This window comes from Aotus nancymaae, unplaced genomic scaffold (genome assembly GCF_030222135.1).
Source record: "Aotus nancymaae isolate 86718 unplaced genomic scaffold, 86718_ANA_hifiasm-v0.15.2.pri h1tg000079l, whole genome shotgun sequence".
NCBI classification, from domain to species: domain Eukaryota; kingdom Metazoa; phylum Chordata; class Mammalia; order Primates; family Aotidae; genus Aotus; species Aotus nancymaae.
This window is the reverse complement of record NW_026988494.1, coordinates 27,835,407-27,859,029: the sequence shown is the minus strand read 5'-3', so window position 1 is coordinate 27,859,029 and position 23,623 is coordinate 27,835,407. Positions and strand designations below refer to the sequence as shown.

General features: G+C 41.8%; 1 protein-coding gene across 8 annotated transcripts in view; it reads right to left on the bottom strand.

The window, feature by feature from the left end:
* The window catches only part of MSRA (methionine sulfoxide reductase A), a 368,941-nt gene that overhangs the window by 214,984 nt on the left and 130,334 nt on the right, over positions 1 to 23,623 (bottom strand). For all 8 annotated transcript variants that reach the window (XM_064368780.1, XM_064368782.1, XM_064368783.1 and 5 more), the window contains one exon: positions 1,188 to 1,256. In XM_064368780.1, the coding sequence (XP_064224850.1) occupies positions 1,188 to 1,256 (69 nt within the window). The remainder of the gene's footprint in view (positions 1 to 1,187; positions 1,257 to 23,623) is intronic.

Genomic DNA, 23,623 nt, shown 5'->3' with positions numbered 1-23,623 from the left:
GATCAATCTATTTTAAAAGGCGATAGTCTGCACAGAGCATGATTTACCAACACTGAGGTGGAACTGGGACCCTGTTTATAACTCTCCAACTGCTAATCCTCACTGATGCCTAATTCCAGTTCCATCTCTGGGAATAAGGGTACAATCTATCTTGAATGTGCTCATTCACAGACCAGGTTGTTCTGAGGCTAATTTCCAGTTCAAGCGCACTTCAAGGCTTCAGAGCGGTTTTGTACCCTTAAAGGAGATGACCATCAAGACCAGAGTAGGAGAGAAGATACAGGAGGCATGAAATCAGGGGCCCTCATGTTTTTAGGATGAGAGTCATCACAGAACCGTCTAAAGGTGGAGGGGAAGGAACCAGTCGAGGCACTGAATGTCCAGTTAAAATTCCAGAGGACAGAGGTCATCATTTTCAGTGGGTAACACAGGGATGAACCCCAGAGAATTGCTAGAGAGAAGGGGACGGGAGGTAGGAGGGAGGCCCAAAGGAAAGGGAGGTAAGGAAGGAAAGGAACAGAAAAAAGAAGGCAGGCAAAGAAAGGGCCATGTGCAGAGACATTCTAAAGGAAGTTTAGGTGACACAAGAAATGGAGGGAAGGAAACACGGATTAAAAAGGACCTCTTCACCCAACGGTTTAGAATTTTAACAGAGAAGCTCTGCCCTACCACATAATTGTACGTTGTAAGTATACCACTCAGGGACTGGACTTTGCTGAAAACATTTTTAATCAACGTTTTCTCTTAAGGAGCGTGCTTAATTCATGATGGAGAAGAAACAGATCATTCAATTAGATTGATTTTTGTGGAATAACAAGTCAAAACTACTTAAATTCCAGCCTTTAACAAACTGATATATCCATGTGGAAAAAAAAAATCCCTGCTAGCAAAGAAAAACACAAACCCTAAATTAGCAGGTTAATTCACAATGTGGACATAAGAAATAGCAAATACTCAGTTTGATATTTGGTTGTCGACGTGAGAAAATAAAGCACACTAAATTCTATAGAATAAGCTTTTCCAATCTCAGAAATTACTAGGAACTCAATAGTTTTCTTGGCTGTAACAACTTGTAAATATCTAGAAGAGCCCAGATTTTGAAGCCCTGAGGACACTTGCTAAAACTAAGAAATTTGGCACTCATCTTTGCACACAATTTGGGTTTTCTTTCAGAGTTGATATCTTACCAAATATAGCCATCTGTGTTCCCTCTGGGAAAGGTTCGACTGTTCTGTTGCCATTGACATGATGTTTGGCTAGAAAAAAAAAGAAAGAAAGAAATGCAAGTTTAAGTGTAAAGTTCTAACACATACTAACACATGTCATTAAATGTGTCAATGAGCCTATTTCTCCTTTGAGTTAAAAATGCACTCAAGCTTACCCTCTGAAGACAGCTTCAATTATTTTGGTTTTAATCTCAGTTGCAGAAGGGCCTAGAGATCATCTACTTCAGGTATGTCATTTTACAAAAGAGTAGGCTGAGGTCTGAGCTTGCGCAGAGCTGGACAATGGGTGGCAGAGACCCAGCCCAACCTGAAGGCATCCAGCCACAGTCCCTCTTGTGCCAGGCCATCTCTAGAGAACAAGGAAAGCTCCAACTTCCAGGCTGAACTGGGGGTGGGTCCCCCTGAAGACTCCTAACAATCAGAACACTGATGCACTCAGAATTTAAAGTGAGAGGTAAAAAGAGCGGGGTACCATTGGGACCAATTTTTCAAGAAATACAATAGCAGAACATGTCATTTCACTACAATACAAGCACTGTTCTCCCAGGCCAAAGACACCAGCGTCCTTAAGGGCCAGACAGATATTCCGGTGCCTCCTACTGCTGCTTATCCCCCCACAGGTCCTCCTAACCAGTCACCCTGCCCTTCCTAGTGGACGTTGAGGACTCAGAAGTAACAAGTGACCAGGTTACAGTTTTCCATCATTAACTTCATCTTACAACCCCCAAAGTGTGATCAAAAGAGAATAGGAGTATTCTCCATCCATGAGTATTTTAGTAATATCCTCAGCAAGTTTTAAATTTGAGCACTTATGTGGAAAATACAAAAGGAAAGGACGGCTAAGATGTTTGACACTGCTTCGTGGACACAGACGCTTTGATGTAACGGGTCACACAGGACTGGCTGGGCTCAGGCAAAGGGCTCAGCACTTAAGCCAGGCTTGGAGGGGTCTGGGGAAGGATGGCATGGCTCCTGCTGTCAAGGAGAGTACAGTTATCTTCGAGAAATAAAAATTGCAAAAACAAACATTAAAGAAAGCATATAATTATGTGCTAAGTCCTGGTATGTGGACCGAGGGTCCTGCAGCAGTGCAGGAGATTGAAGCAGGAGCGCCAAGGGGGAAGTCAGATGTGCTGCCTGAAGGTACTGCCACTCCTCGAGTCCAAAAGAGAAGCCAGGTTTGCAAAGGTGAGGGTGAGGAAGCAAGTTGAGTGAGGGCCAAGAGGCCTCTTCCTGGGCCAGAGAACATGGGTGGAGTGGAGGTGCTATTTTGAGAAGCAATGGCAAGTAAATGTCTTAAACGGAGACCAGGTCACAGAAGGTCTTGAGCACCCATCCAAACCCATGGGAACTGCAGGCAGCCTCTGCAAGTCTCTTGGAGCCTGAGGCTTACAGGGCTCACTTGTTCAGGTAACCCTTAGGGATTCCATCAGTTCCCTTCTGGGGTTTCCACTGGTTCTAAAGTCACTGTGGCATCCTATAAGCAGAAGGCCTGGGAAAAGGGAGGAGGTAGCCCAGGGTTCTGAGGGCAAGGTGGTGAGCTCAGTGGCCTTAGACAGATCTGTAGTCACTAACTGGCACAATTAGTAGATGTGTGATGGAAGGTCCCAGGTGACCTTTCAAGTATTCACTGACCTGGTTAGAACCACTGCTTACTGAGTTCAAAGAAACATGCTGGGCTTCTGTGTGGAGGGCAAAGATCTGTCCTATGGTCTCGCCTCACAGCCCTGTTAGTGGTTTGGAAAACGTTTGTCCTGACCCATATGACAAGTCAGAAATCTATTCAAACTCTTTAACCCATGGAGCCCACTTGCAAGAATTTACCTTAAGAAAAAAAAATGCAAGAGAAAAAAAAGGTGATATACAAAATATTTATGAAAGTACTACTTGTATTAACAAAATCTTAAAATCAACTAAATATCCAAAAGTAGAGAAATTGCTTAGAAAATTACCACTTATGATTTTCCAAATGAATAGAATACTATACAACATGTTTTAAATGCAGCCTTGAGAGATATATAGAAATGTGGGAAAAATATTTGGTATAATGGTAAGGAAACACAATCCTATTACATCTTCTACGTAGATTATAATGACAACTAATTAAAATATGAATATTTATGGGAAAAGACTGGCAGAAGAACACAAAAATGAAAATAGAAAGATTATACAAGACATATATTTTTATTAATTTCCTTTGCCATTATTAGATTTTTTTCTTATTGTCTAGGGTGAAAACATCTGAATTCAAAAAATAAAAATTACAGATTTTTATATTTTTTCCACAGTAGTTGGTTTCCCAGGACAATCCATCGAGGCCTGTTGATGGCCCAACTGACACCCACATGTTCACAATCCAAAGTGCACCCTATCTGACATTTCCTCTGAACACTGCAAAACTACATGGGATGTCCTTCCACCCCAAACCGGTTTATCTGCCAGCATCCCCCAACTTAGGGAACAGGCCTGCCATGCTCCTGCTTTCTAGCTGTCCTCATCCCATCTCTTCCCTTCACTCCCCGCATCCAATCTACCACCACAGGTAGTGACTGTCCCTTCCTAGACACCTGTAGCATCCCCCCGCCCACTTCTCTTCATTACCCAAGCCTCCGTAGCCCCAGCTGTCCTGACCCCTTTTTCTGGATTCCTACATCTGCCTTCTAACTCATCTATATCCCTTCTCCAATTCATTCTTCCCAATGTAACCACAATTATATTTCCAAAGGGAAAAAAATCTAATCATGTGACAGAAATTCCATGAACCCTCCCCACTTTCATGGTATCCCATGACTCTCAGGCCAGAGTCAAAGCTCTATGGCATAGCCTGCAAGAACCTGCATGGTCAGGATACCAGCATCCCTCATTCATCTACTACAGCCACCCTGATCTCTTGGGACCAAGGTCCTTTCCTCTGCAGCACTTACCCGAGTAGCACTTTGGGCTTATGCCATTATTTGGACAGGGACTGCATCTATCAGTAGACTGCAAGTTCAGGGAGGGCAGGAGTTATAGCTCTTTGACTCCCCATTTTCATAATCCTATCTCAGCATATTGACACAGAATAAGCATTTGATGAGTATTTGTTGAAATCACGATGAGGTAAATGGCACTAAAAAGTCTCTCTTCAGCCATTGTGAAAAATAACTTATTCTATACATTAAAAATATATATACACAGTTACGCATCATTTAACAAAAGGGATATAGTCTGAGAAATATATGTGTTGTTAGGTCATTTTGTCATTGTGCAATCACAGAGTGCACTTACACAAACCTAGATGGTAGAGCCTGCTACACACCTGGGCTATGGCTCTGCGATATGGCCTACTGCCCCTAGGCTGTAATCTGTACAGCATGTGACTACACTGAATACTGCAGGCAACTGTAGTACAATGGTAAGCATTTGTGATTTAAATATCTATAAGCCCAGAAAAGGTTCAGTAAAGATATGGTATAAAAGAGTTTTTAAAAAATGGTACACCTGTCTTGGGTACTTAGGACAAATGGAGCTTGCAGGCCTAGAAGCTGCTCTGGGTAAGTCAATGAGTGGTGAATGGATGTGAAGACCTAGGCCATTACCAAACACTACTGCAGACTTTATAAATATCACATGCTCAGGCTACACTAAATTTATTTTCTTTCTTCAGTACTAAATTAACCTTAGCTCCTGTAACTTTTTACTTTATAAACTTTTAATATATTTTTCACTTTTTGACTCTTGTAAGCACACTTTGTTTAAAATACAAGCACATTGTACAACTATATGAAAATATTTTTATATCTTTACTCTGTAAACTTTTCCTATTTTTAAAATTTTTGTTTCTTTTTTCCTTTTTAAATTTTCTGTTAAAAACTACGAGACAAATGCACAAAAATCAGAATCGTTAATATCATTGTCTTCCACCCTCCATGTCGTGTCCCACTGGAAGGTCTTCAGGGGCAATAACACGCTTGGAGTTGTCATCTCCTATGGTAACAGTGTCTTCTTCGACACCTCCTGAAGTACCTGCCTCAGGCTATATTACAGTCTTTTACAACTGCAGGAGCACACTCCAAAATAATGACAAAAAGTGCAGGATAGCAAATGCATAAGCCAGTAACATAGTCGTTTATGGTCATTATCAAATATTAGATACTGTATGTTATCAAATGGGCTGAACTTTTATACAACTGGCAGCACAGTAGGTTTGTTTACAAAAGTAGCACCAGAAATATGTGAATAATGTGTTGCGCTATGATGTCATGATGGTTACAACGTCATTAGGCAATAAAAATTTTTCAGTTCCATTATAATCTTATGAGACCACCATCACATACGTAATCCCTTGTTGGCCAAAACATTGTTATGTGGTGCATGACTGTCATATACCTTTATGTGTACATGTGTGGGTTCCTTACATAAAATGATTATTGAAAATGGCCCCTCAGAAATAGTTCTCCCAGCCAGGTGACCTGGAAACAAGGAAACTCCTCTATTCTACTCCTTAAACCTCCACCCTTCTTCTGTTTCACATTTACATACTCTCATCTGAGAGGTTGGCAGTACTGGCCAAGGTGGAAAGACCAGAAATACTCCATGAACTGGAGAAAGTGGAGGAAGTCCACTTGCTACTCCCTCCTCACTGATGAGGTCCCCTGGGGCCTTGTCTTGCCTTTTATTCCAGAGCCTGAGGCCTAAAGATAACAAGTTCTGTAAACATAATTTTGCATCTTCTTCTGAAATACAGCTGAGTCTTACATCAGTCCTGTGGACTGCAGGCACAACACTCGCACGCACTGAGAGGACAGAACTGGTGGCTAAGAACAGGGGCTCGAGAACAAGACGGCCTGACTCTAACTCTCAACTATCCCACTTCTTACCCATATAATCTTGGCTTAGTCACTCAACCTCTTCATGCCTCTGTATCCTCATCTGTAAGAATTTCTTCACTGTAAGTCACCTCATTTGTACTTACCTCATGGGGTATTTTGAGAATTAAATACAAAAAACACTCAGAAGAGTGTCAAGTACGTAACAAACTCTATATAATAGTTAGGCTGGTATTATCACCTATGTGTGAACTTTACTTTCCAACAGGTCTGAGTCAGGAATGGCAAATACACATTAGTTGCCTCCTCTCCATGACCATGCACATTGCAGACATCACTAATCAAACACAGCATACTTTTTTGATCCCTGAATGTGACCACAGAATCCTTTCTCAACGCAGCACCCATAGAGTCTTATATCACTTAGAGGCAGCATGTGTGATGAAATCATTTTGCCATTTCTGGTTTAAATGGATAAAACAAAGATGGCACAGGCAAAGAAGTCATTTTCCTTCTCATTTCTACATGATACGCTGCAATAAAACCCCTCTGAAAATCCTCCAAACTGCATATTGCTCAAGGGATAAAAGAATAAGGGGAAATCTGAGAGCTACTTTCCATTCTATAATGAGAGAATGGCGAGTTCTTTACAACCAAGCAATGACAGCTCTATTCCTAGAAACCAAGATGGAGTTTCTAAAGACATTTTCTCATTGCAACACTTCTAAGGCAAGTATTTGGGGGCCAAAGAACCAAAGATCCTTTAAACCCTTCGTATAGGTTCAGTAAGATTTCGGGGCAGGGTGGGCTAACCTGGGAACCTAATCACCATTTACAAATTTCTGTTTCAAAATCGATGGCATGTTTTATCAAAGAAACAAATTTATTAAACAGAAAAGCCATTCATTGATTGAGCCCTAACTATTGATTACCAGCAGAGTGTGAAATGGAGACAGAAGAGTCTCCAACAGGGACATCTGTTGCCCAGTCATAGCACAGTGGGTGCCTCCCGTCTGGTGGGTTGGGCATATGCCCCAGCCCCTTCTCTGCTCGATGGGGCACGTGCCAAAGCCACATGTTCTAGGAGGGCAACCTGTGCTGATGGTAGTGATGTGTCCTCCACCAACAAGATATGAGCATGAGAAAGATTTTTATTTATCTCAAGAGCCCAGTGCTTGTGGAGCAGCGGTTAATTAGACCAAGACTGTGTCAAAGTCAACTTCTGGATGTGAAAGGGAACCTGGGGAATATGTTCAAAATCTTAAGAAGATGATATTGACATTGCTTTTTATTTCATTTTGTGAATGTCTCATGCACTTCAAACTGTATGACTTTCTTACTGCTTGATAAAGCAACTACAGTAGTGCAAATTCAGGCATAAACCTGAAGGGGATTTGACAGAGGCTCTGATGGAAGAGGGAGCCACACAGGGGATCTGACAGAGAAGGAAGCCACGCCTCTAGTCATACATGCCCAAGGGCACTGTGTGTGTTTGTCCCTCACTGCTCCTACAATGTGGGATATGGCATTTTAAGGTGCAAGTTAACCCAAGAGTGGGTTTTGCCCCCAAACGCAGCATGCTCTATACATCAGGAGGGCCCGAGTAGGGACGAACGTGGTGTTGGGCGGGTCACCAGGAGGGGCTACTCCCCTCCCTGCCAACCACTGCCCCCACTCATCCCATGTCTTAGGAAGTCCCAGTGCTCCTCCCTGACCTGGAAGGCAAGCAACAACTGGCAGCTGGGACCTGTGACGAGGAGCAGCAAGGCAGGGAGTCCCCAGGAAGGCCATGGTGGGAATCAGGCAAATGTCCCCAGCTGCTGTGGATACCCAGAAGGCGAACTTTACTCTCAAAGCTGGAGGAGAAGGGGAAGACAGCTCACTGTTCTCCCCTATGGTGACCAGGGACCGTATGCAAGTGGGGGCTGCCCCCCAAAATAAAAGGCATGTGACGGAATAACAGGACAATCGGACAACAGTGGAAGGTTGCGGCATTGAAAACAAATCACGTGTCATTCAGGATTTTACCCTCTTACTCTGACCGCTGGCCTCCCTGCAGTCAACCCTGTCCTCCACTATCATCTCTCCACTCCCTTTGCTCCAGATGAAGCAAATCAGAGATGCTCCTTCCTGCTGGTAACGGAGCCGATGCCCAGCTCAGGCATCCCCCACACCTCCCAGCTCTATCTGCAGAAGAGCAAGCCTGAGCTACAAGAGGTCAGAATAGGATGGGCAGAACAGACCAGGCCAAGACAAGAGCCCAGCCTGCACAGTAACCCATCTTGGTAAGGCATAAAGTGGTACCCAGAGGTGGGTCATTTGGCTCATGTTTTCAGTATTGGCAAGGATGTTCTCTGCATTGATATGTGCTGGGAGTTAGTGTTGTGGGGCAAATATAAATTTCACAGATCCTGCACTCGAGGACCTCCATTTCATCAACAACTTATTAAGAGAAATCCTGAGAGGATTTTTAGTCCAAAGAGTGAGGAAATAAGGATGAGAATATATTTTTAAAAGAATAAAGCATTATGCAAATAGAGGGCATTTTTCCTTCTGATGATAGGACTGCTGCATTTCCTGAAGTCTGCTCAGTGCACAAGCCCACGAGTGTAACCATAAGCCTGGGATGGCAAAGCTGAATGCAGATACTGCAACCACAGGCCCCTTTTTAGTCACTAAAACAATAGCCTGGGGTAAGCCTACTATGCCCCCTATTCCCTGAGGCTGTGGACTGTCTGGGAGTGAAGAAAGGCGATCACAGGGATCCCCCCTTACAGTGTGAGGGGACACCACCAGCCCTAGAAGCCAGCATGGGGATCATCTCCAGGCTCCCCCAAGCAGGCATCCATGAATCTACAAAAGACAGAGGTTGTATCACCAAAGAAAAAGGGAGGAATCATGGGAACTGATATGCAAATAAATTGTTAATTATATAGATAAATACACAATAGATATTCAGTCACACAGGAGACACCAGTTTTGATTTGTTCAAATGGCAAAAGTCGCAAAAACAATGCTGAGCACTGATGACGCTTCAGTGAGACAAGCTTTCTCCTACACTGCTTGTGGAGCATGAAAAGCTACCGTCTACTTAAAAAGTAGTCTGAAAAAATGTACAAAGAATGCCAAAAGCCAGCCTGGGCAACATAGCAAGACCCCCCAGTCTACAAAGAATAAATAAATAAATTAGCCAGGCATGTGGTATGCACCTGTGGTCTCAGCTACTATGGAGGCTGAGCCAAGAGAAACATTTGAGCCCAACAGTTAGAAGCTGCAGTGAGCTATGACTGTCCCACTACATTCCAGCCTGGGTGACAGAGGGGACCCTGACACAACTATCACAACCAACAGAGTGTCAAAAGCATTTCCACCGTTTGACCTAGTCATTTCAATTATAAATAGCTACCGTAGGAGATAATCAGAATTGAGACAGAGATTTCCAAAGATGTTTACAACGGAACTGTTTATAATACTAAACAATTGTAAATAAGCTAAATGGCCCCACAAATGAAGAATAAAATTGTGACACAGTTCTAAGATAGAGTATTATATAAAATTCTTTTTTTTAAGACAGTCTTGCTCTGTCACCCAGGCTGGAGTGCAGTGGCACAATCTCGGCTCACTACAGCCTCCACCTCCTGGATTCAAGTGATTCTCCTGCCTCAGCCTCCTGAGTAGCTGGGACTACAGGTGCCCACCACCATGGCTGGCTAATTTTTGTATTTTTAGTAGAGACAGGGTTTGGCCATGATGGTCTTGATCTCCTGAGCTCCTGATCTGCCTGCCTCAGCCTCCCAAAGTGCTGGGATTACAGGCATGAGCCACTTTGCCCAGACTATATGGTAACTTTTAAAGTATGACCATAAACAATTTTTTCCTGGTATGAGGAAATAGTAATAATATAGAGTTGAGTGGAGAAAAAGTAAGATAAAAAAAAATTATCCTCCTCAATTAAGTAAAGAACAAAGTCTAGAAAAATGACAAGAAGGAAGCATGGTAATACTGTAGTCATGGCGGATTCTATATGCTGATGAAGGGGTGATTTTTCTTCTTTCTTTAATGTATTCCCAAATTTTTCTTAAGCAAATATTTCTTTGCTAATGAGTACATTATCAAAGGAAGGAAAAAAAAAAACCTGAAAGCAACACTTGAAAAAGAGGAAAGTTAGCCCCTACCAGGTGTATTTTGGGAGTTGTAAAACACTAAATATTTTCTTTTAAGTATCCCTCCTCTGTTTCCTTTGAGTAGGAAAGAAAAAGAGAAAGCAGTCAACCTGTCTTCCATGGCAATAATCCATGACCAGCTGACTTCCTGCTTCATCACGGGAGGGTGCAGCAGAGCCCTTTCTTCCTCGGGTTTTGGGCACCTTGAACCTTCCTGGCTTGCTTCCTCAGAAACTGCCCCAAGTGACGGGCACTAAAGCTGTTCAGGGACTTCCAGAATAAGCCAAACCAGCTGTATTGCTGGTCTTTTACATCATCTCTGGTGAGGGCCAAATCACTGTCCCTGTCTTGGGGAGGGCTCCTGAAAGAGCTTATCAACTTCCAGGTAGGTATGTGTGGGAAGGGCTGATGGAGGTTGGCAGAGAGACCTGGGAGCCTATATCTGCCCCAGCAAGTCAAGGCCTGGGGAGCTGCATTCCAGCCAAATCCCATTACAATTAGAACGAGGTTCCTGAACACGGGTAAGTGCACTGTGCTTACCTCTGGTGATACAGAGATAAGACAACCCGGCCCTCTCTCCAGCCTTCGTCAGCCTGCAACGCCCCAAGCCACTTCTTAGGGCTGCTGATCAGACACGTCAACACATGCCTCTGTGTGGATGGCACTGCCCGTGGCTCTCAAAGCTTCCTGTGACTTCAGTGAGCACCAGACTAGCCTGAGTTCCCAACACAAGCACTCCATCATCATTAATTCCATTTTTAGAAGAAATCCATTTTCACCTTTGTAATACTTTTATTAATTGCCACATTTAACTACCATGTCTAACTTAGGTATCTGTGATAAGCATATAATATTACATTAATTGATGGAAATTTTCCACCTGACTTTTATGAAATCTCACCACCACTATTAACACAAGTAATTCTTAATGACTACCAAAATTAGATAATCTTGAGAATATAAATGACAATGAAAATAAGGTTATTTTAAGGATTAAAATCTGTATTTCAGCCTGATGCCTGTGACATCCTTGTGAATAACAATGTTGAAGTAGGTGTACTGAAATGCATGGCTGTAGACCAAGGGGAGTTTCTTTTATACTAAGACGTGTTTACTATTGATTCTAAAACATAATTAAGATGAATGTTAAACATACCTATAAAGAATCATATGCAAATCACACTTTTTATTCTTTCAAAAAGGTACTGACCTGGCCAGGCACAGTGGCTCATGCCTGTAATCCCAGCACTTTGGGAGGCCAAGGTGGGTGGATTATTTGAGGTCAGGCAATCAAGACCATCCTGGCCAACATGGTAAAAATCCATCTCTACTAAAAAAAAAAAAAAAAAAAAAATTAGCCGGGTGTGGTGGTGTGTCCCTGTAATCCCAGCTACTCTAGAGGATGAGGCAGAATGACTTAAACCCAGGAGGCAGAGGTTGCGGTGAGTTGAGATTGCACCACTGCACTCCAGCCTGGGTGACAGAACGAGACTCTGTCTCAAAAAATAAAAATAAATATAAATACATTTTTTTTAAAAAAGGTACTGTCCTTCAAAGACTTGTTGGGGCCTCACTTCCTGGCCCATAGAAGCAGCAAAGTTCCTTCCTTCCTCCCCAGCATCTGCCCATGCTGGTTCTGCCACACGAAAGTCATCAGTGTTATAGAGTCCCCAGGCACTGTGGATGTAATTAAGCATGAGGCCCACTGAGGAGCTGCTCATCCTATCACCCAAATCATACTGTCACTCTGGAGCCCAATGTGAGCCTCTGAAACCCCATTCAATCTGTTTCAACAAGCAGTTCTGCACAACAGCACGAAGACGAGGTGGTGTGCCGTTCTAGAGAGGCTCCACAGTTCATAGCACATCTTTCTTTCTTTCTTGTGAACATGTCAGCAGCCTTAAGCATGTACCACACTGTCCCTTGATGGCACGTCATATGCCTGGCGGTTGCAGGAGACACTGTAAGCTGTCGGAGAGCAGCTGAGCTGGAGTGGTCCAGTGGCTCTCCCACCCGGCATACCCTCCCCTCCCCTCTGACAGTGATAAATGATCGGGCCTAATGCTCAGCTGAGCCTGATGGGTCCACACCTCCCCTTGCAATCTGTTCCAGACCAACACCAACCTTTCACCCTTGAACACTGCCATCAGCTTTACAAAGCAGGCCTGCTGCAGGGTAAGGTCAGGCCTATTGGCTTTCTTGCTATTTGTTCATGAAAACAAATTCTGACTTTATTGCTTGATGAAAGCTCCCCATCAAAAATCAAAAATGGAGCATGAACTGTGTTGTTATAAACTTTACAGCAAATTTGTCTTGATTCTCTTTTTACATTAGAGATGAAGGAGAAAGCTGAATGTGTGACTTTAAAAAGAAAAGAAAAATCATTGTAGATATAAACATAGTTGTCGGTTTTGCTCAGGCCGGCTGGCCTCCATTAAAAACATGAGGCTTCCTATTTATTAAATTATTGTCTATTGCTGAGGGTCAGAAGACAAAGACAGAAGATTCTACAGGAAATAAAATAGTGATAAAGAGATAGAAAATTAGGCCGGGCATGGTGGCTCACACCAGCAATCCTAGCAGTTTGGGAAGCTGAGGTAGGCAAATTGCCAGAGCTGAAGAGTTCAAGACCACCCTGGGCAACATGGGGAAACCCCGTCTCTACTAAAATACAAAAAAACTTAGCTGGGTGTGGTGGTCTGCACCTGTAATCCCAGCGACTCAGGAGGCTGAGGCAGAAGAATTGCTTGAACTCAGGAGGCAGAGATTGCAATGAGCCGAGATTACGCCACTACACTCCAGCCTGGGTGACAGAGCAAGACTCCAAAAAAAAAAAAAAAAAAAAGATAGAAAATTAACATGGAACATTAACAAGGTTCATCACAGTTGAGCTTCCATAGCACAGGTTTTGCTCGCATACAAAGACAGTCATCACAAGATTACCTGTAAAAATACTAGCCCTAACCTTTTGCATAAAATAATCTATGCTGCGTAACAATCTGCATCCTTATAAAGAACAGGGTAACTATAGTTATAGAGATGGAACTATCTACCAGACACACAGTTAACTGAGGGAAAAATCAAAGTGTAGGAGAATAGTACAGCATTCTGTAATTTGTTTTTGAGAGCTCTTGCTACTTTCTGAACTTCTGTGTGATGTATTACTTTTCCAGAAATAGAAATAAAAAATATTTTAAACATCCCCTGATTTGCTCCCCTGATGAACACCGGCAAGCCCAGGAGCCTCTTCCCAGGGCTGAGGGCCAGGCTGGGATGCAGGAGTGGCTGGCAGCTGCAGGTAAGCAGCCCCCAAGCTCTAATCAGCCTCATGCTTAAACTGCATCCAGTCCCAGGACAAATGTCAAAGATGATCCCATTTGTATCATATGGTAGCAAAACTGCAATCCAGCTTTAAAATTCCAAGTAATGTAAGCTCCCTAGAAGGCCTCAAAATAGAGATATCACCCCATTTCCTCTCTAAAATTGGGCTGCAGTCCCCAGAACAATATGTTAATTGTCTTCTTTTTTTTTTTTTCTTTCACTCTGTCACCCAGGTTGGAGTGCAGTAGCACAACCTCGGCTCACTGCAACCTCTGCCTCCCGAGTTCAAGCTATTATCCTGCCTCAGTCTCCCCAGTAGCTGGGATTACAGGGAGCCACCACCACACATGGCCAATTTTTATACTTTTAGTTGAGACGGGTTTTGCCATGTTGGCCAGCCTGGTCTCAAACTCCTGACCTCAAGTGATCCACCCACCTTAGCCTCCCAAAGTGCTGGTATTACAGGCGTGAGCCACCACACCTGGCCTTAACTGTCTTCTTTTTAAGGGGAAAGGATTTTAAGAGGATCGTCTGTGAAAATTTTGGATATAAATAAAAGATTATTTAAAAATGAAGTATTTCTGGGTTCACCCCTTTTTGACTTTAGAGGAGAGGGGGTAGATTGAGACTAGCACAGCAGCAAGTATTCTGCCTTTCTGGAACTTGGTGCTGTCTGAATTATTGCTCCGTCCCTCTTCCTTCTCATCCTTTCTGTTCCTCTCTCCCTTGCAATTTTTCTTCCATAACCAAAGAGTATTTTAAAATCTACTTTAGATGTTCACTATACGGAATTCTAAAAGCAGTTGGAATGTTTTATATTCCCCTTAAATTATCAAGTTTTTACTACGAAGCTCTCAATTGATTTTCAATAAGTGGGTAGAATTTTGAGAAATCCTGCTCTTACTAGAGATCCAGCACATGTAAATCAGCTACTCTAAAAATGTCTTCTAAGGACCTGTCATTCTGAGATATCAGATTTGGTCCCGTGGCTAATTAAGGGAAGTTGGATAACCCAGCGCATATTCATAATAAGAAACATAATGAACAAAATCTTCAACTTTGGTTCTACACATGACATAGACAGGCACTTGGTGGTGCTTTTTTACACTTGCCTTTCTCTGAAAGATGGAGGCAAAACAGAACATCTTAACTCTGGGAAGTCAGTACAGATGGGGATGGCTCTTCAAACACGCTGCTGGGTGCCTGACTCCACTAAGGGATGGAGATTAGGGACAGCAGCACAGTCTGCCTGGCTATCTTCCCTGAATACATGCTCAATAAATACTTGCACATTATAGCAATGGACAATTTCTGGATGGATTCTGTAATGACTGAATGGAGCATTGCTAAATAAAATGAGAGTTGCATCTGAAAATATCAAACACAGGAGAGACAAAGGAGGCAGCTTCACACTGACTCACTCCAGAGCCTGCACAGCGTCTCTTAGTGGGAAGGCTGCTGGCCTCCATAAAGCCATGTGCTGAAGGGGTCTAAGGCAGGCCAAAAATATTTCTCAGGTGCTAATTCTGATCAGATGCTTTTGGAAGCACCTGAATAAGACTCTAGAATTCTAGAAATGTAGAAGACAAGTGTGACTTGGCATACCTCAACTATAAAAGGACTTCAGCACAGGTCTTGCAGTAAATCTGATTTTGAGGAGAATTATGTCTTGATAGGTCTGCCAGGCTATTAGTGCCAAGACTAAACTATAGTAATCTCTATTTTCTGTCACTTTCTCTTCCCAAAAGGCTGATAGCTCAAAATGTAAACTACTGTTGAGAAGGTTTCTGGGGAGAACGTAATATAATACAGGCAAATCGCAACTTAAAAATGAGTCACATTTCGAAAGCATGCTTATGAGATGGGTGTCTGAGATTTAGAATCCATTTTCCCATGAACATGCTGTTATAAACTATGGTAAGCTTGCCCACAAGGGCCTCCTCAACCTGTAATGAGTCTCAAATAGAACTCTTTCCAAGGACCCTGAGCACCATTTACGGAATCCTGTTTCAATGAGAAAAGCATTCTAATTTCTACCCTATAACATCAAGAACATATCATTTCATACTGGTAAAGCTGGTAGTGAGCTAGGATAGGAGAAAAGAATACATTTCCCCTCCTTGGTTAAGTTGTTCAGCTACTAACTTAACTATAGACAGAAATCTCCACATTGTGCTACTCATCACTGTGGAAACAGTTTTCCTTCCATGGAGAGGAGGAAACCCTTTGTTGCACAACAACCACTGCTCAACTGCAAGGTACAGTCTAAGTTAAGTGGTCTAATTTCATATTAGAATAGGAAGCTGGGTGATTCTGGCTCAGGGTCTCCCATAAAACTGCAATCAAGGTGTTAGCTGGGCTGTGGTCTCATCTGAAGGCTCAGTTGGGGGAGGATCCACTCTGCAGCTCACTGGTTTGGAAGGGCTCAGCAAACTTGAGAGCAGATCCTCCCCTGCTTCTAAATATATAGCCATAAATTTTGATACTCTTCTCTCAAGAAGTGGAGCTTAATGCCTTCCCCCTGAGTGTAGGCTGAACTTAGTGATTCACTGTGACTAAACAGAACACAAGAGGAGTGATGAGAGGTTGATTCCATGAGTGGATGAGAGACTGTGACTTCCATCTTTGGGGCTGTCTTGTTCTCCTTAGATGGCTTGCTGTGGAGGAAACCAGCTGCTATATTGTAAGGTAGCCCTATGAAGAGGCCCATGTGGCAGGGAACAGAGGCTTCCAAACAGCCCCATGAAGGAGCCTCAGAAAATGCAATGCAGCTGACACCTTGACTGCAGCCTCATGAGGAACACTAATCCAAGGGCCCCAGCTAAGCCAAGCCCACATTCTTGACCCAAGAAAACTATGGGAGAGTAAATGATTATTTTTTAACCCACTAAGTTTTAGAATAATTGATTATACAGTGATAGAAAATTAATACAGTAGTATATTCTAATAAAAGAAAAATAGTGCAATTTTTTCAAAGGAAAACTGATGACCTAAGCCAAAAAAAAAAAAAAAAAAAATCAAACCACCTTTTATAAAGCCTATTTCCACAGGAAAAATGTATTTCCAGTCTAACTGATTTACAAATCAACCCCTACATCATGACCCATTTCTAAGTTGGAGACTATCCTCTACGTGATTTATTTCTCCACAAACTTTGTTCCCTAGTGTGTTGGCATTGCTAAAACAGGCATTTCTGAACCACTAAAGTCTAGGAATAGAGTATAAGATATCAAAGTGGGGCTTTTAGCACTTTTGCAATAATTCTGGCAATTTTTATTCATTTGCATTATCCAGGGGATTGTTACTTGCTTTTCCTGCTGTTTTATTTGGGGAAGTTTTATCTCTGCCTCATAGGGCTTACAAAAACAATGAAGAAAAATGTTTTCCCAAAATTCCCAGGGAGGCTAAATCTAAATTCATGCCAAAGGCCTAACTGCAATGGGGAGAATACTCTGTATTTCAGTGGGGTTCTGTTTTGTTGATCGGTTGGTCAGTTGAGTTTGGGGGCTCTTTTTCTCAGACTAGATGGAGGTAAAAAGATGGTGGGGTTATTTCTATTCATAATGCTATCTATAATAAAATACAGTTTTATCCCTTTCTCTAGGAAAATAAAAATCAAATCTAAAAATTAAAATTGTTGCTGATATTAAGCTAGGTTATCTATTAGTGTGGATACTTCATCCATAAGCAGCTTAAGGTTATAGGACCTATATTCTAAGCAGTAGAAGAATGGGACATTATGCTCATAGGGCCTCATAAAATCCTAAACATCTCTGTTAAAGGCCATGAGACACTGGAAGACTAATGTTGAAGCTGATTGCTTCAGTCATGGTCCCGGTTTATTGTCTGCTCAAATTAAGTTCTTGCAGAAATATCACTCACCACACTCTGGTCTCCCTCTCTCCTATTTTAGTTAAGTCCCAGGCAAAAACACATAAGGACAGGGTAAGTCAAGAAAGGAGAAGAAAATGCCAGTTGAACATATAGCAATGTCTCCTACTCTTCTTGAAAATGATGACAAAAACCATAGGTCACAACTAAGTCTCAACTCAGATACTGCTTACAAGAAATTTTTGTATAACTGTTCAGGAGATACAAACCACACAGTAGGTTAATGGCAAGTCTAATATAAAGAATATTAACCATTATAAAATGGTAACTATATGATCTAAACTCTCTCTGGTAACCATGGACTGACAAACAGTGCTCAAGGAAGACAGAGGTAAAAGGACTCAGACGTCACTGGATGGCTGAGAAGTGTGCTGGCTTAGCCAAGCCACAGCTAATCTGGAGACACTGGGCAGGCAACATCACCCTCTAGACGGCAGATCATCAGGAACTAGCAGCATAATGTGCTGGGGGTGTCCAGGCGCTGATGGGGACAGGAGGCCTTGGAAGCATCTGCAGGGGTGCTGGGCACTGCCAAGGACAGCAGCAGCATAGGCAGGGGCAGCCCCAGGGCTCTGGTCCCCTGTGGGGAGTGCTACAGAGACATTATCACCAGGCTTAGGGTGTTAGGTCACAGAGACTGAGTTCCGGAGCCAAGACTGGAGCAGGCTGAACTGAAAGTTCCTCATGCCCACAACAGAAATGGCAGGAGAGACTTCTTCCAGCAATGTCCCTCCCCAAGTGCCCTCTACTGAGAATGCTTAATGTTCTGCTCACATTACACAACAAATACCAAGGACATTCCTTTGCTTATCACAGAGCTTACACAGGAAGATGTATTTGGAACTGAGAGACAACAAATTAACTGACACACCTCAAAAGATACAAATTACCAAAACTAACACAAGAAATATAAAAATCTGAAATAGAAAACTCCAAGCTCATAGATTTTCACTGAGAAATTCTAGTTACATTAAAGCAAGAGATAGTATCAATCCTATGTAAACTCCTTTAAAAAACAGAGGAAGGGGGAAACTTTCCCAGCTCATTTTATAAGACCCACATCACTCTGGTGCCAAAACCAGACAAAGACACAAGAAAATTAGAGACAAATCTCCTTTATCAACAGAGTTTAAAATTCTTTAATAATATTGAATTCAGGAATATATAAAAAGTATAACAACCATGGCCAAGTGGGGTTCATCCAAGGAATTCAAAGTTGTTTTAACACTGAAAAGAACTTAATTAATGTCATTTACCATATTAACTGGCTAAAAAAGAAAAATCTGATCACTTCAACAAATGCTACAAAAAAGCATTTGATACAATTCAATACCTACTTGTGTTTAGAAAAATTTTTAGTAAACTAGGGAGATAAGCTAATAAAGATTATCTACAAAAAAGCTACAGCTAGCATCATACTTAAAGGTAATAGATTGAATGTTCTCAGCCTTAAATTAGGAATGAAGCTAGGGTTTACACTCACTTTACTTCTATTTGACATTGTAGTGAAGTCCTAGTCAGCTCAAAAAAGGCAAGAAAAAGAAACAAAAATCAGACAAAAATGAAAGAAGTAGAAGTTTCTTTATATGCAGACAACATGATTGTGTAAGTAAAAAATCCTAAGGAAAAATGCTATTTGCAAAGACTTGGAACCAATCCAAATGCCCACCAAAGATAGACTAGATAAGGAAAATGTGGCACATATACACCATGGAATATTATGCAGCCATAAAAACGGATGAGTTCATGTCCTTTGCAGGGACATGGATGAAGCTGGAAACCATCATTCTTAGCAAACTGACACAAGAACAGAAAACCAAACACTGCATGTTCCTATTCATAAGTGGGTGTTGAACAGTGAGAACATATGGACACAGGGAGGGGAACATCACACACTGGGGCCTGTTGGGGTTGGGGGGCTAGAGGAGAGATAGCAGTGAGCTGGGGGAATTAAGGAGGGATAACATTAGGAGAAATACCTAATGTAGATGATGGGGTAATGGATGCAGCAAACCACCAAGGCACATGTTTACCTATGTAACAAACCTGCACATTCTGCACATGTACCCCAGGACTTAAAGTATAATAAAAAAATATTTTTTAAAAGCTATTTGTACTAAGTAAGTTTATCATGATCACCAAATGTACGTCAATACGCAAAAATAAACTGTATTTCTACATATTAGCAACAAATGAAATGTAATTTCTTTTTAAAAGCAGTACTTTACATAATAGCATCATAACACATGAAATACTTAGGGATATTTTTAACAAAATGTGTGTAAGGTCTATACCCTGAAAACTATAAAATACTGTTGAGAGAAGTTAAAGGATATCTAAACAAATGGAAAGATACACCATGTTCATGGACTGAAAGACTCTGTAAGATGTATCTTCCAAATTAATCTGTACTTCAGCACAAAGCTGACAGAAACCTCAGAAAGTTTTTGTAGATATTGATGAATTGACTTTAAAGTTTAAATGAAAAATCAAAAATTACTGTAAGTTTACAGTAATCAAGACAGCATGATATTGGCATAAGTCCTACAAATTAGTGAAACAGAATAGAAAGAACAGGATTTAATTTTGACAAGGGTGCTGAGATAATTCAACCAGGAAAGGACAGTCTTTTCAGCAAATGGTGCTGCAACAACTTGATATCTAAATGGGACAAAATAAACCCCAACTCTTACGTCAAACCTTATACAACAATTAACTTTAAATGGATTGTAGCTATAAATGTCAAAGTGCTCACAACCTGAATATAGTTCCCCATTCTTTTGCTCTCATTCATGCAAAACGTGTAATTGTGGAAAATTAAAAATTAACACTGTCTCTAAATCTACTTCTGTTTTTGTTGCTGTTTTGACGTCCTAATGAAATAGTCTGAACACAACCTTATGACAGGAATGTGACTGTTAAATGATAACGTGAGGAACTTTCTTTGGAGTGATGAAGAGTTCTATAGATTGCTGGTTACATCAATCCACAAATGTGATAAAATTTCGTAGAACTTACACCAAAAAAGTACATGCAATAACTGGTGAAATCCAAATAATATCTGTATTTGAGTTAAGAGTATTATACCAATATGCATTTCCTGGCTTTGACAACACGCTGATTATGTAAGATATTAATGTTGGGGGAAGCTGGTTCACAGGCACACTAGAACTCTGTATGATTTTTTGTAACTTCTCTTCGTCTTCAGTTATTCCAAAAGAAGTATTTTTTTAATCTTATGAGAAATCCTAAACATACAAATATTCCCTAGATGTGTAAAATGTGAACTTACAAATACTCAAAATTTGTAAAGCAAATTGCAAGATTTTCCTTCCCAGAGCATAATATTCAAAGTTCTGGAGTAGTAACCTGCTTATTTAAATTAAATTCCATGAGTTTATAGTCTAATGTATAATCACTGCAAGGTTAAATAATTGATAGTTCATTGTGTTGTACAGCAGAAGTACTACAGAACTACCTCTGAATAGAGAAATAGCCAGAGTGTAAGTCCTTGCTGGCAGGTAACATGATGTTCATCAAATATACTTAAAGGATCTTCTAGGATTAATTTAAAAACAATAATAGCAAGTAACTATTACCTGCTGGTAACAGTGTGATCAAAACATTTTGGGAAGAAGTACAAACCAAGAAGTCGTGCCCTGTCATTGCAACGGATAGTCCACCTATTTATTTATTTCTCAGATTCCCAGGCCTCAGTTTGTTGAGGAATGTATTAAATCAATGTTTCCTTGGGCTATGGAATGATTTTTGGAAGGGTGGCCATGTAACTCAGGCACCGCATAGTATTCTAGCTGCTGCAGTCCTAGTAAGGTTCCTAACATACAACATGGGGCAGAAGCTGGTGATGGAAGGCAGCTCAGGTACAAGCGAAAATCAAGCTCCTCATTAAGTCTCCATTTCCTTTCCTGTGCTTCTTTCCAAATTCCACACACAGTAGAATATGAAAATTTTTATTCCAGGATATACCCAAGACTGAGTAAAAAGGAAACCCTTCAAGACACCCCAGGGATCACCGGCCAAGTTTCAAGCCATGCTCAGTCACTGTAGATCATCTGGAGAACAACTGTCAAAAGGGTCTTGACCAGAGGCTGGTCATACCTTTTCCTGAAGTTCTTACACAGAGGAAAGATTCTAAAACAATCCTCTGTAGTATGATGGCAGGTTCCCATGTCTTTAAAATCTAGTTGAGATAAAAAGTATAGCTACAGTTAAGCTCAAAGTAAGTCCCAGTTGAAAGAAACACTTCATGAAATTGTTCAGAAACAAAGGCAACCCTCTGCCAACACTGAAAAGCATGAATTTACAAGATCAACAATCAGAATGGCTGATGACAGCTCACACAAAAAGATCTAAGCCTGGTATTTTTACAAAAACCAAAGCAAGATCTTTTTCTCCATACAGAGCTCAAAGACAAATGACATACAGGTTTTACATCTAACATTTCCACTGAAGAAACAATAGCAGCACAGCAGGACCAACCTTATGTTAGTCAGAAGCAGCCTGGTGTGACCTCTCTCACCCCACCCATCACAGCCACCACTACCCAAAATCCCTTTAGGAGGCAACAAAGCCTTTCACCTGCAGTTAAAGGTTTAAATTGTATGCGCTTTCAGAAGAACTAACACAGTGATGATTTTACTCAAAGGTAAAGGATTACCATTCAATTAGTTATAGAACAGGGGTTGGCAAAACCATGGCCAGCTACCCATATCCAGCCTGCCTCCTGTTTTTGTACAGCCCATGAGCTAAGAGTGGTTTTCACATATTTTAATGGTTGAACAACAATTTAAAAAAAAGTACTCCATGACACATGCAAATTCTATGAGATTCAAATTTGAGTGTCATTAAATAAAGTTTAATGGGAACACAGCCACATTCATTCATTTATATATTGACCATGGCTGCCTTCACTCTACAGTGGCAGAGTGGAGTCTTCATGACAGGAACCGTATGGCCTGCAAAGCCTAAAATATTTACCATCTGGCCCTTTATAGAAAATGTTTGCCAGCCTCCGTCCTAGAACAGGGTTGAAAGAGGATGGCAACGTGAGGTTACAGGGAAGCATCTCTTTCATGAAGAGGTAAATACACAATAGGAAAAGGGCCACATGAGGAAAGGCCAGGAGCACAGAAGGCCAACCTGGCTCATCTTGCCACTGTGTCCTGTCCAACATGGTAATAATCAGTAAGACGCATGTTGGTACGACACAAATGCAGTGTCGTGTGGAAAGTGCCATGGTTAGGGGACAAAGGAACTCAGTGTGCAGCTCCCATGGGTTCCACTCCCCACCAGAACTCCTGCTCTGCACAGGTCAATAACCCCTCTGAGCTGTGCTTTCCTTCTCTGAAAAAAAAAATGAATGGAAATCACACCTATCTTATGGAGCTATTGTGAGAATGGTGAGGGGTGAGCCATATGAAAGCACTTGGTCCTCACATTAGAGTTGAGCCTTGCAAGATGAGTGGGTTTCCACAGGAACACAGGGCTCAAAGGACCAGAGGACTGAATGAATGGTCAGTTCAGGCCCTCATCCAGGATTCCATGAAAGGTGTCACAGTAGCTGAAGCAGAAAAGGCCACCAGGGCCTGGCTCTTGGAGGTCACAGAGAACCATGTGCAGCTTTCTTCTCCATTGCTCTCTCTTTGGTTATTTATTTCCCTCTTCTGTTCCCGACCTTCTTGCAATGACCCACAAAGACACCCTTGAGTATTCCTTGGCCCACCAGAAGTACTAAGGATTAAGCTGTGCCCAGAGCTCATTCCCCCAATGGTATCTTCAGGGCATTGACTCTGAGGTAGAAAGGCAGAAACTGGATTGTCCGCCTTACCCCACCCTCTCATCATCAGGTCATTCTACCTATTTACCCCTCCTCACAATGTTTAGGTAAAATCTTTGAGGGGGGGACCCTAGACCCACAGCTGGTAGCATCTTCCAGCTGCTAAGTGAGAACTAAATGAGATTCCTGGGACTCCAAGTAATTTATAATGAATTCTAATGACTGCCAAGCCCCAGTTGTGATGCATACTGATGAAGTGCCCCTTGCAGCCAGCTGTCCCTCAGTCACCAATTGTCCACAGGGGCATTCACATTCACTAAGGGCAGAGCCATCTCCAGAGATGAGAGATCAGCAAGGGCTTTGCAGAAGGAGCAGCAGCCCTTCAGCCTTGAGAGAGAGGATTTCATGGTAAATGTT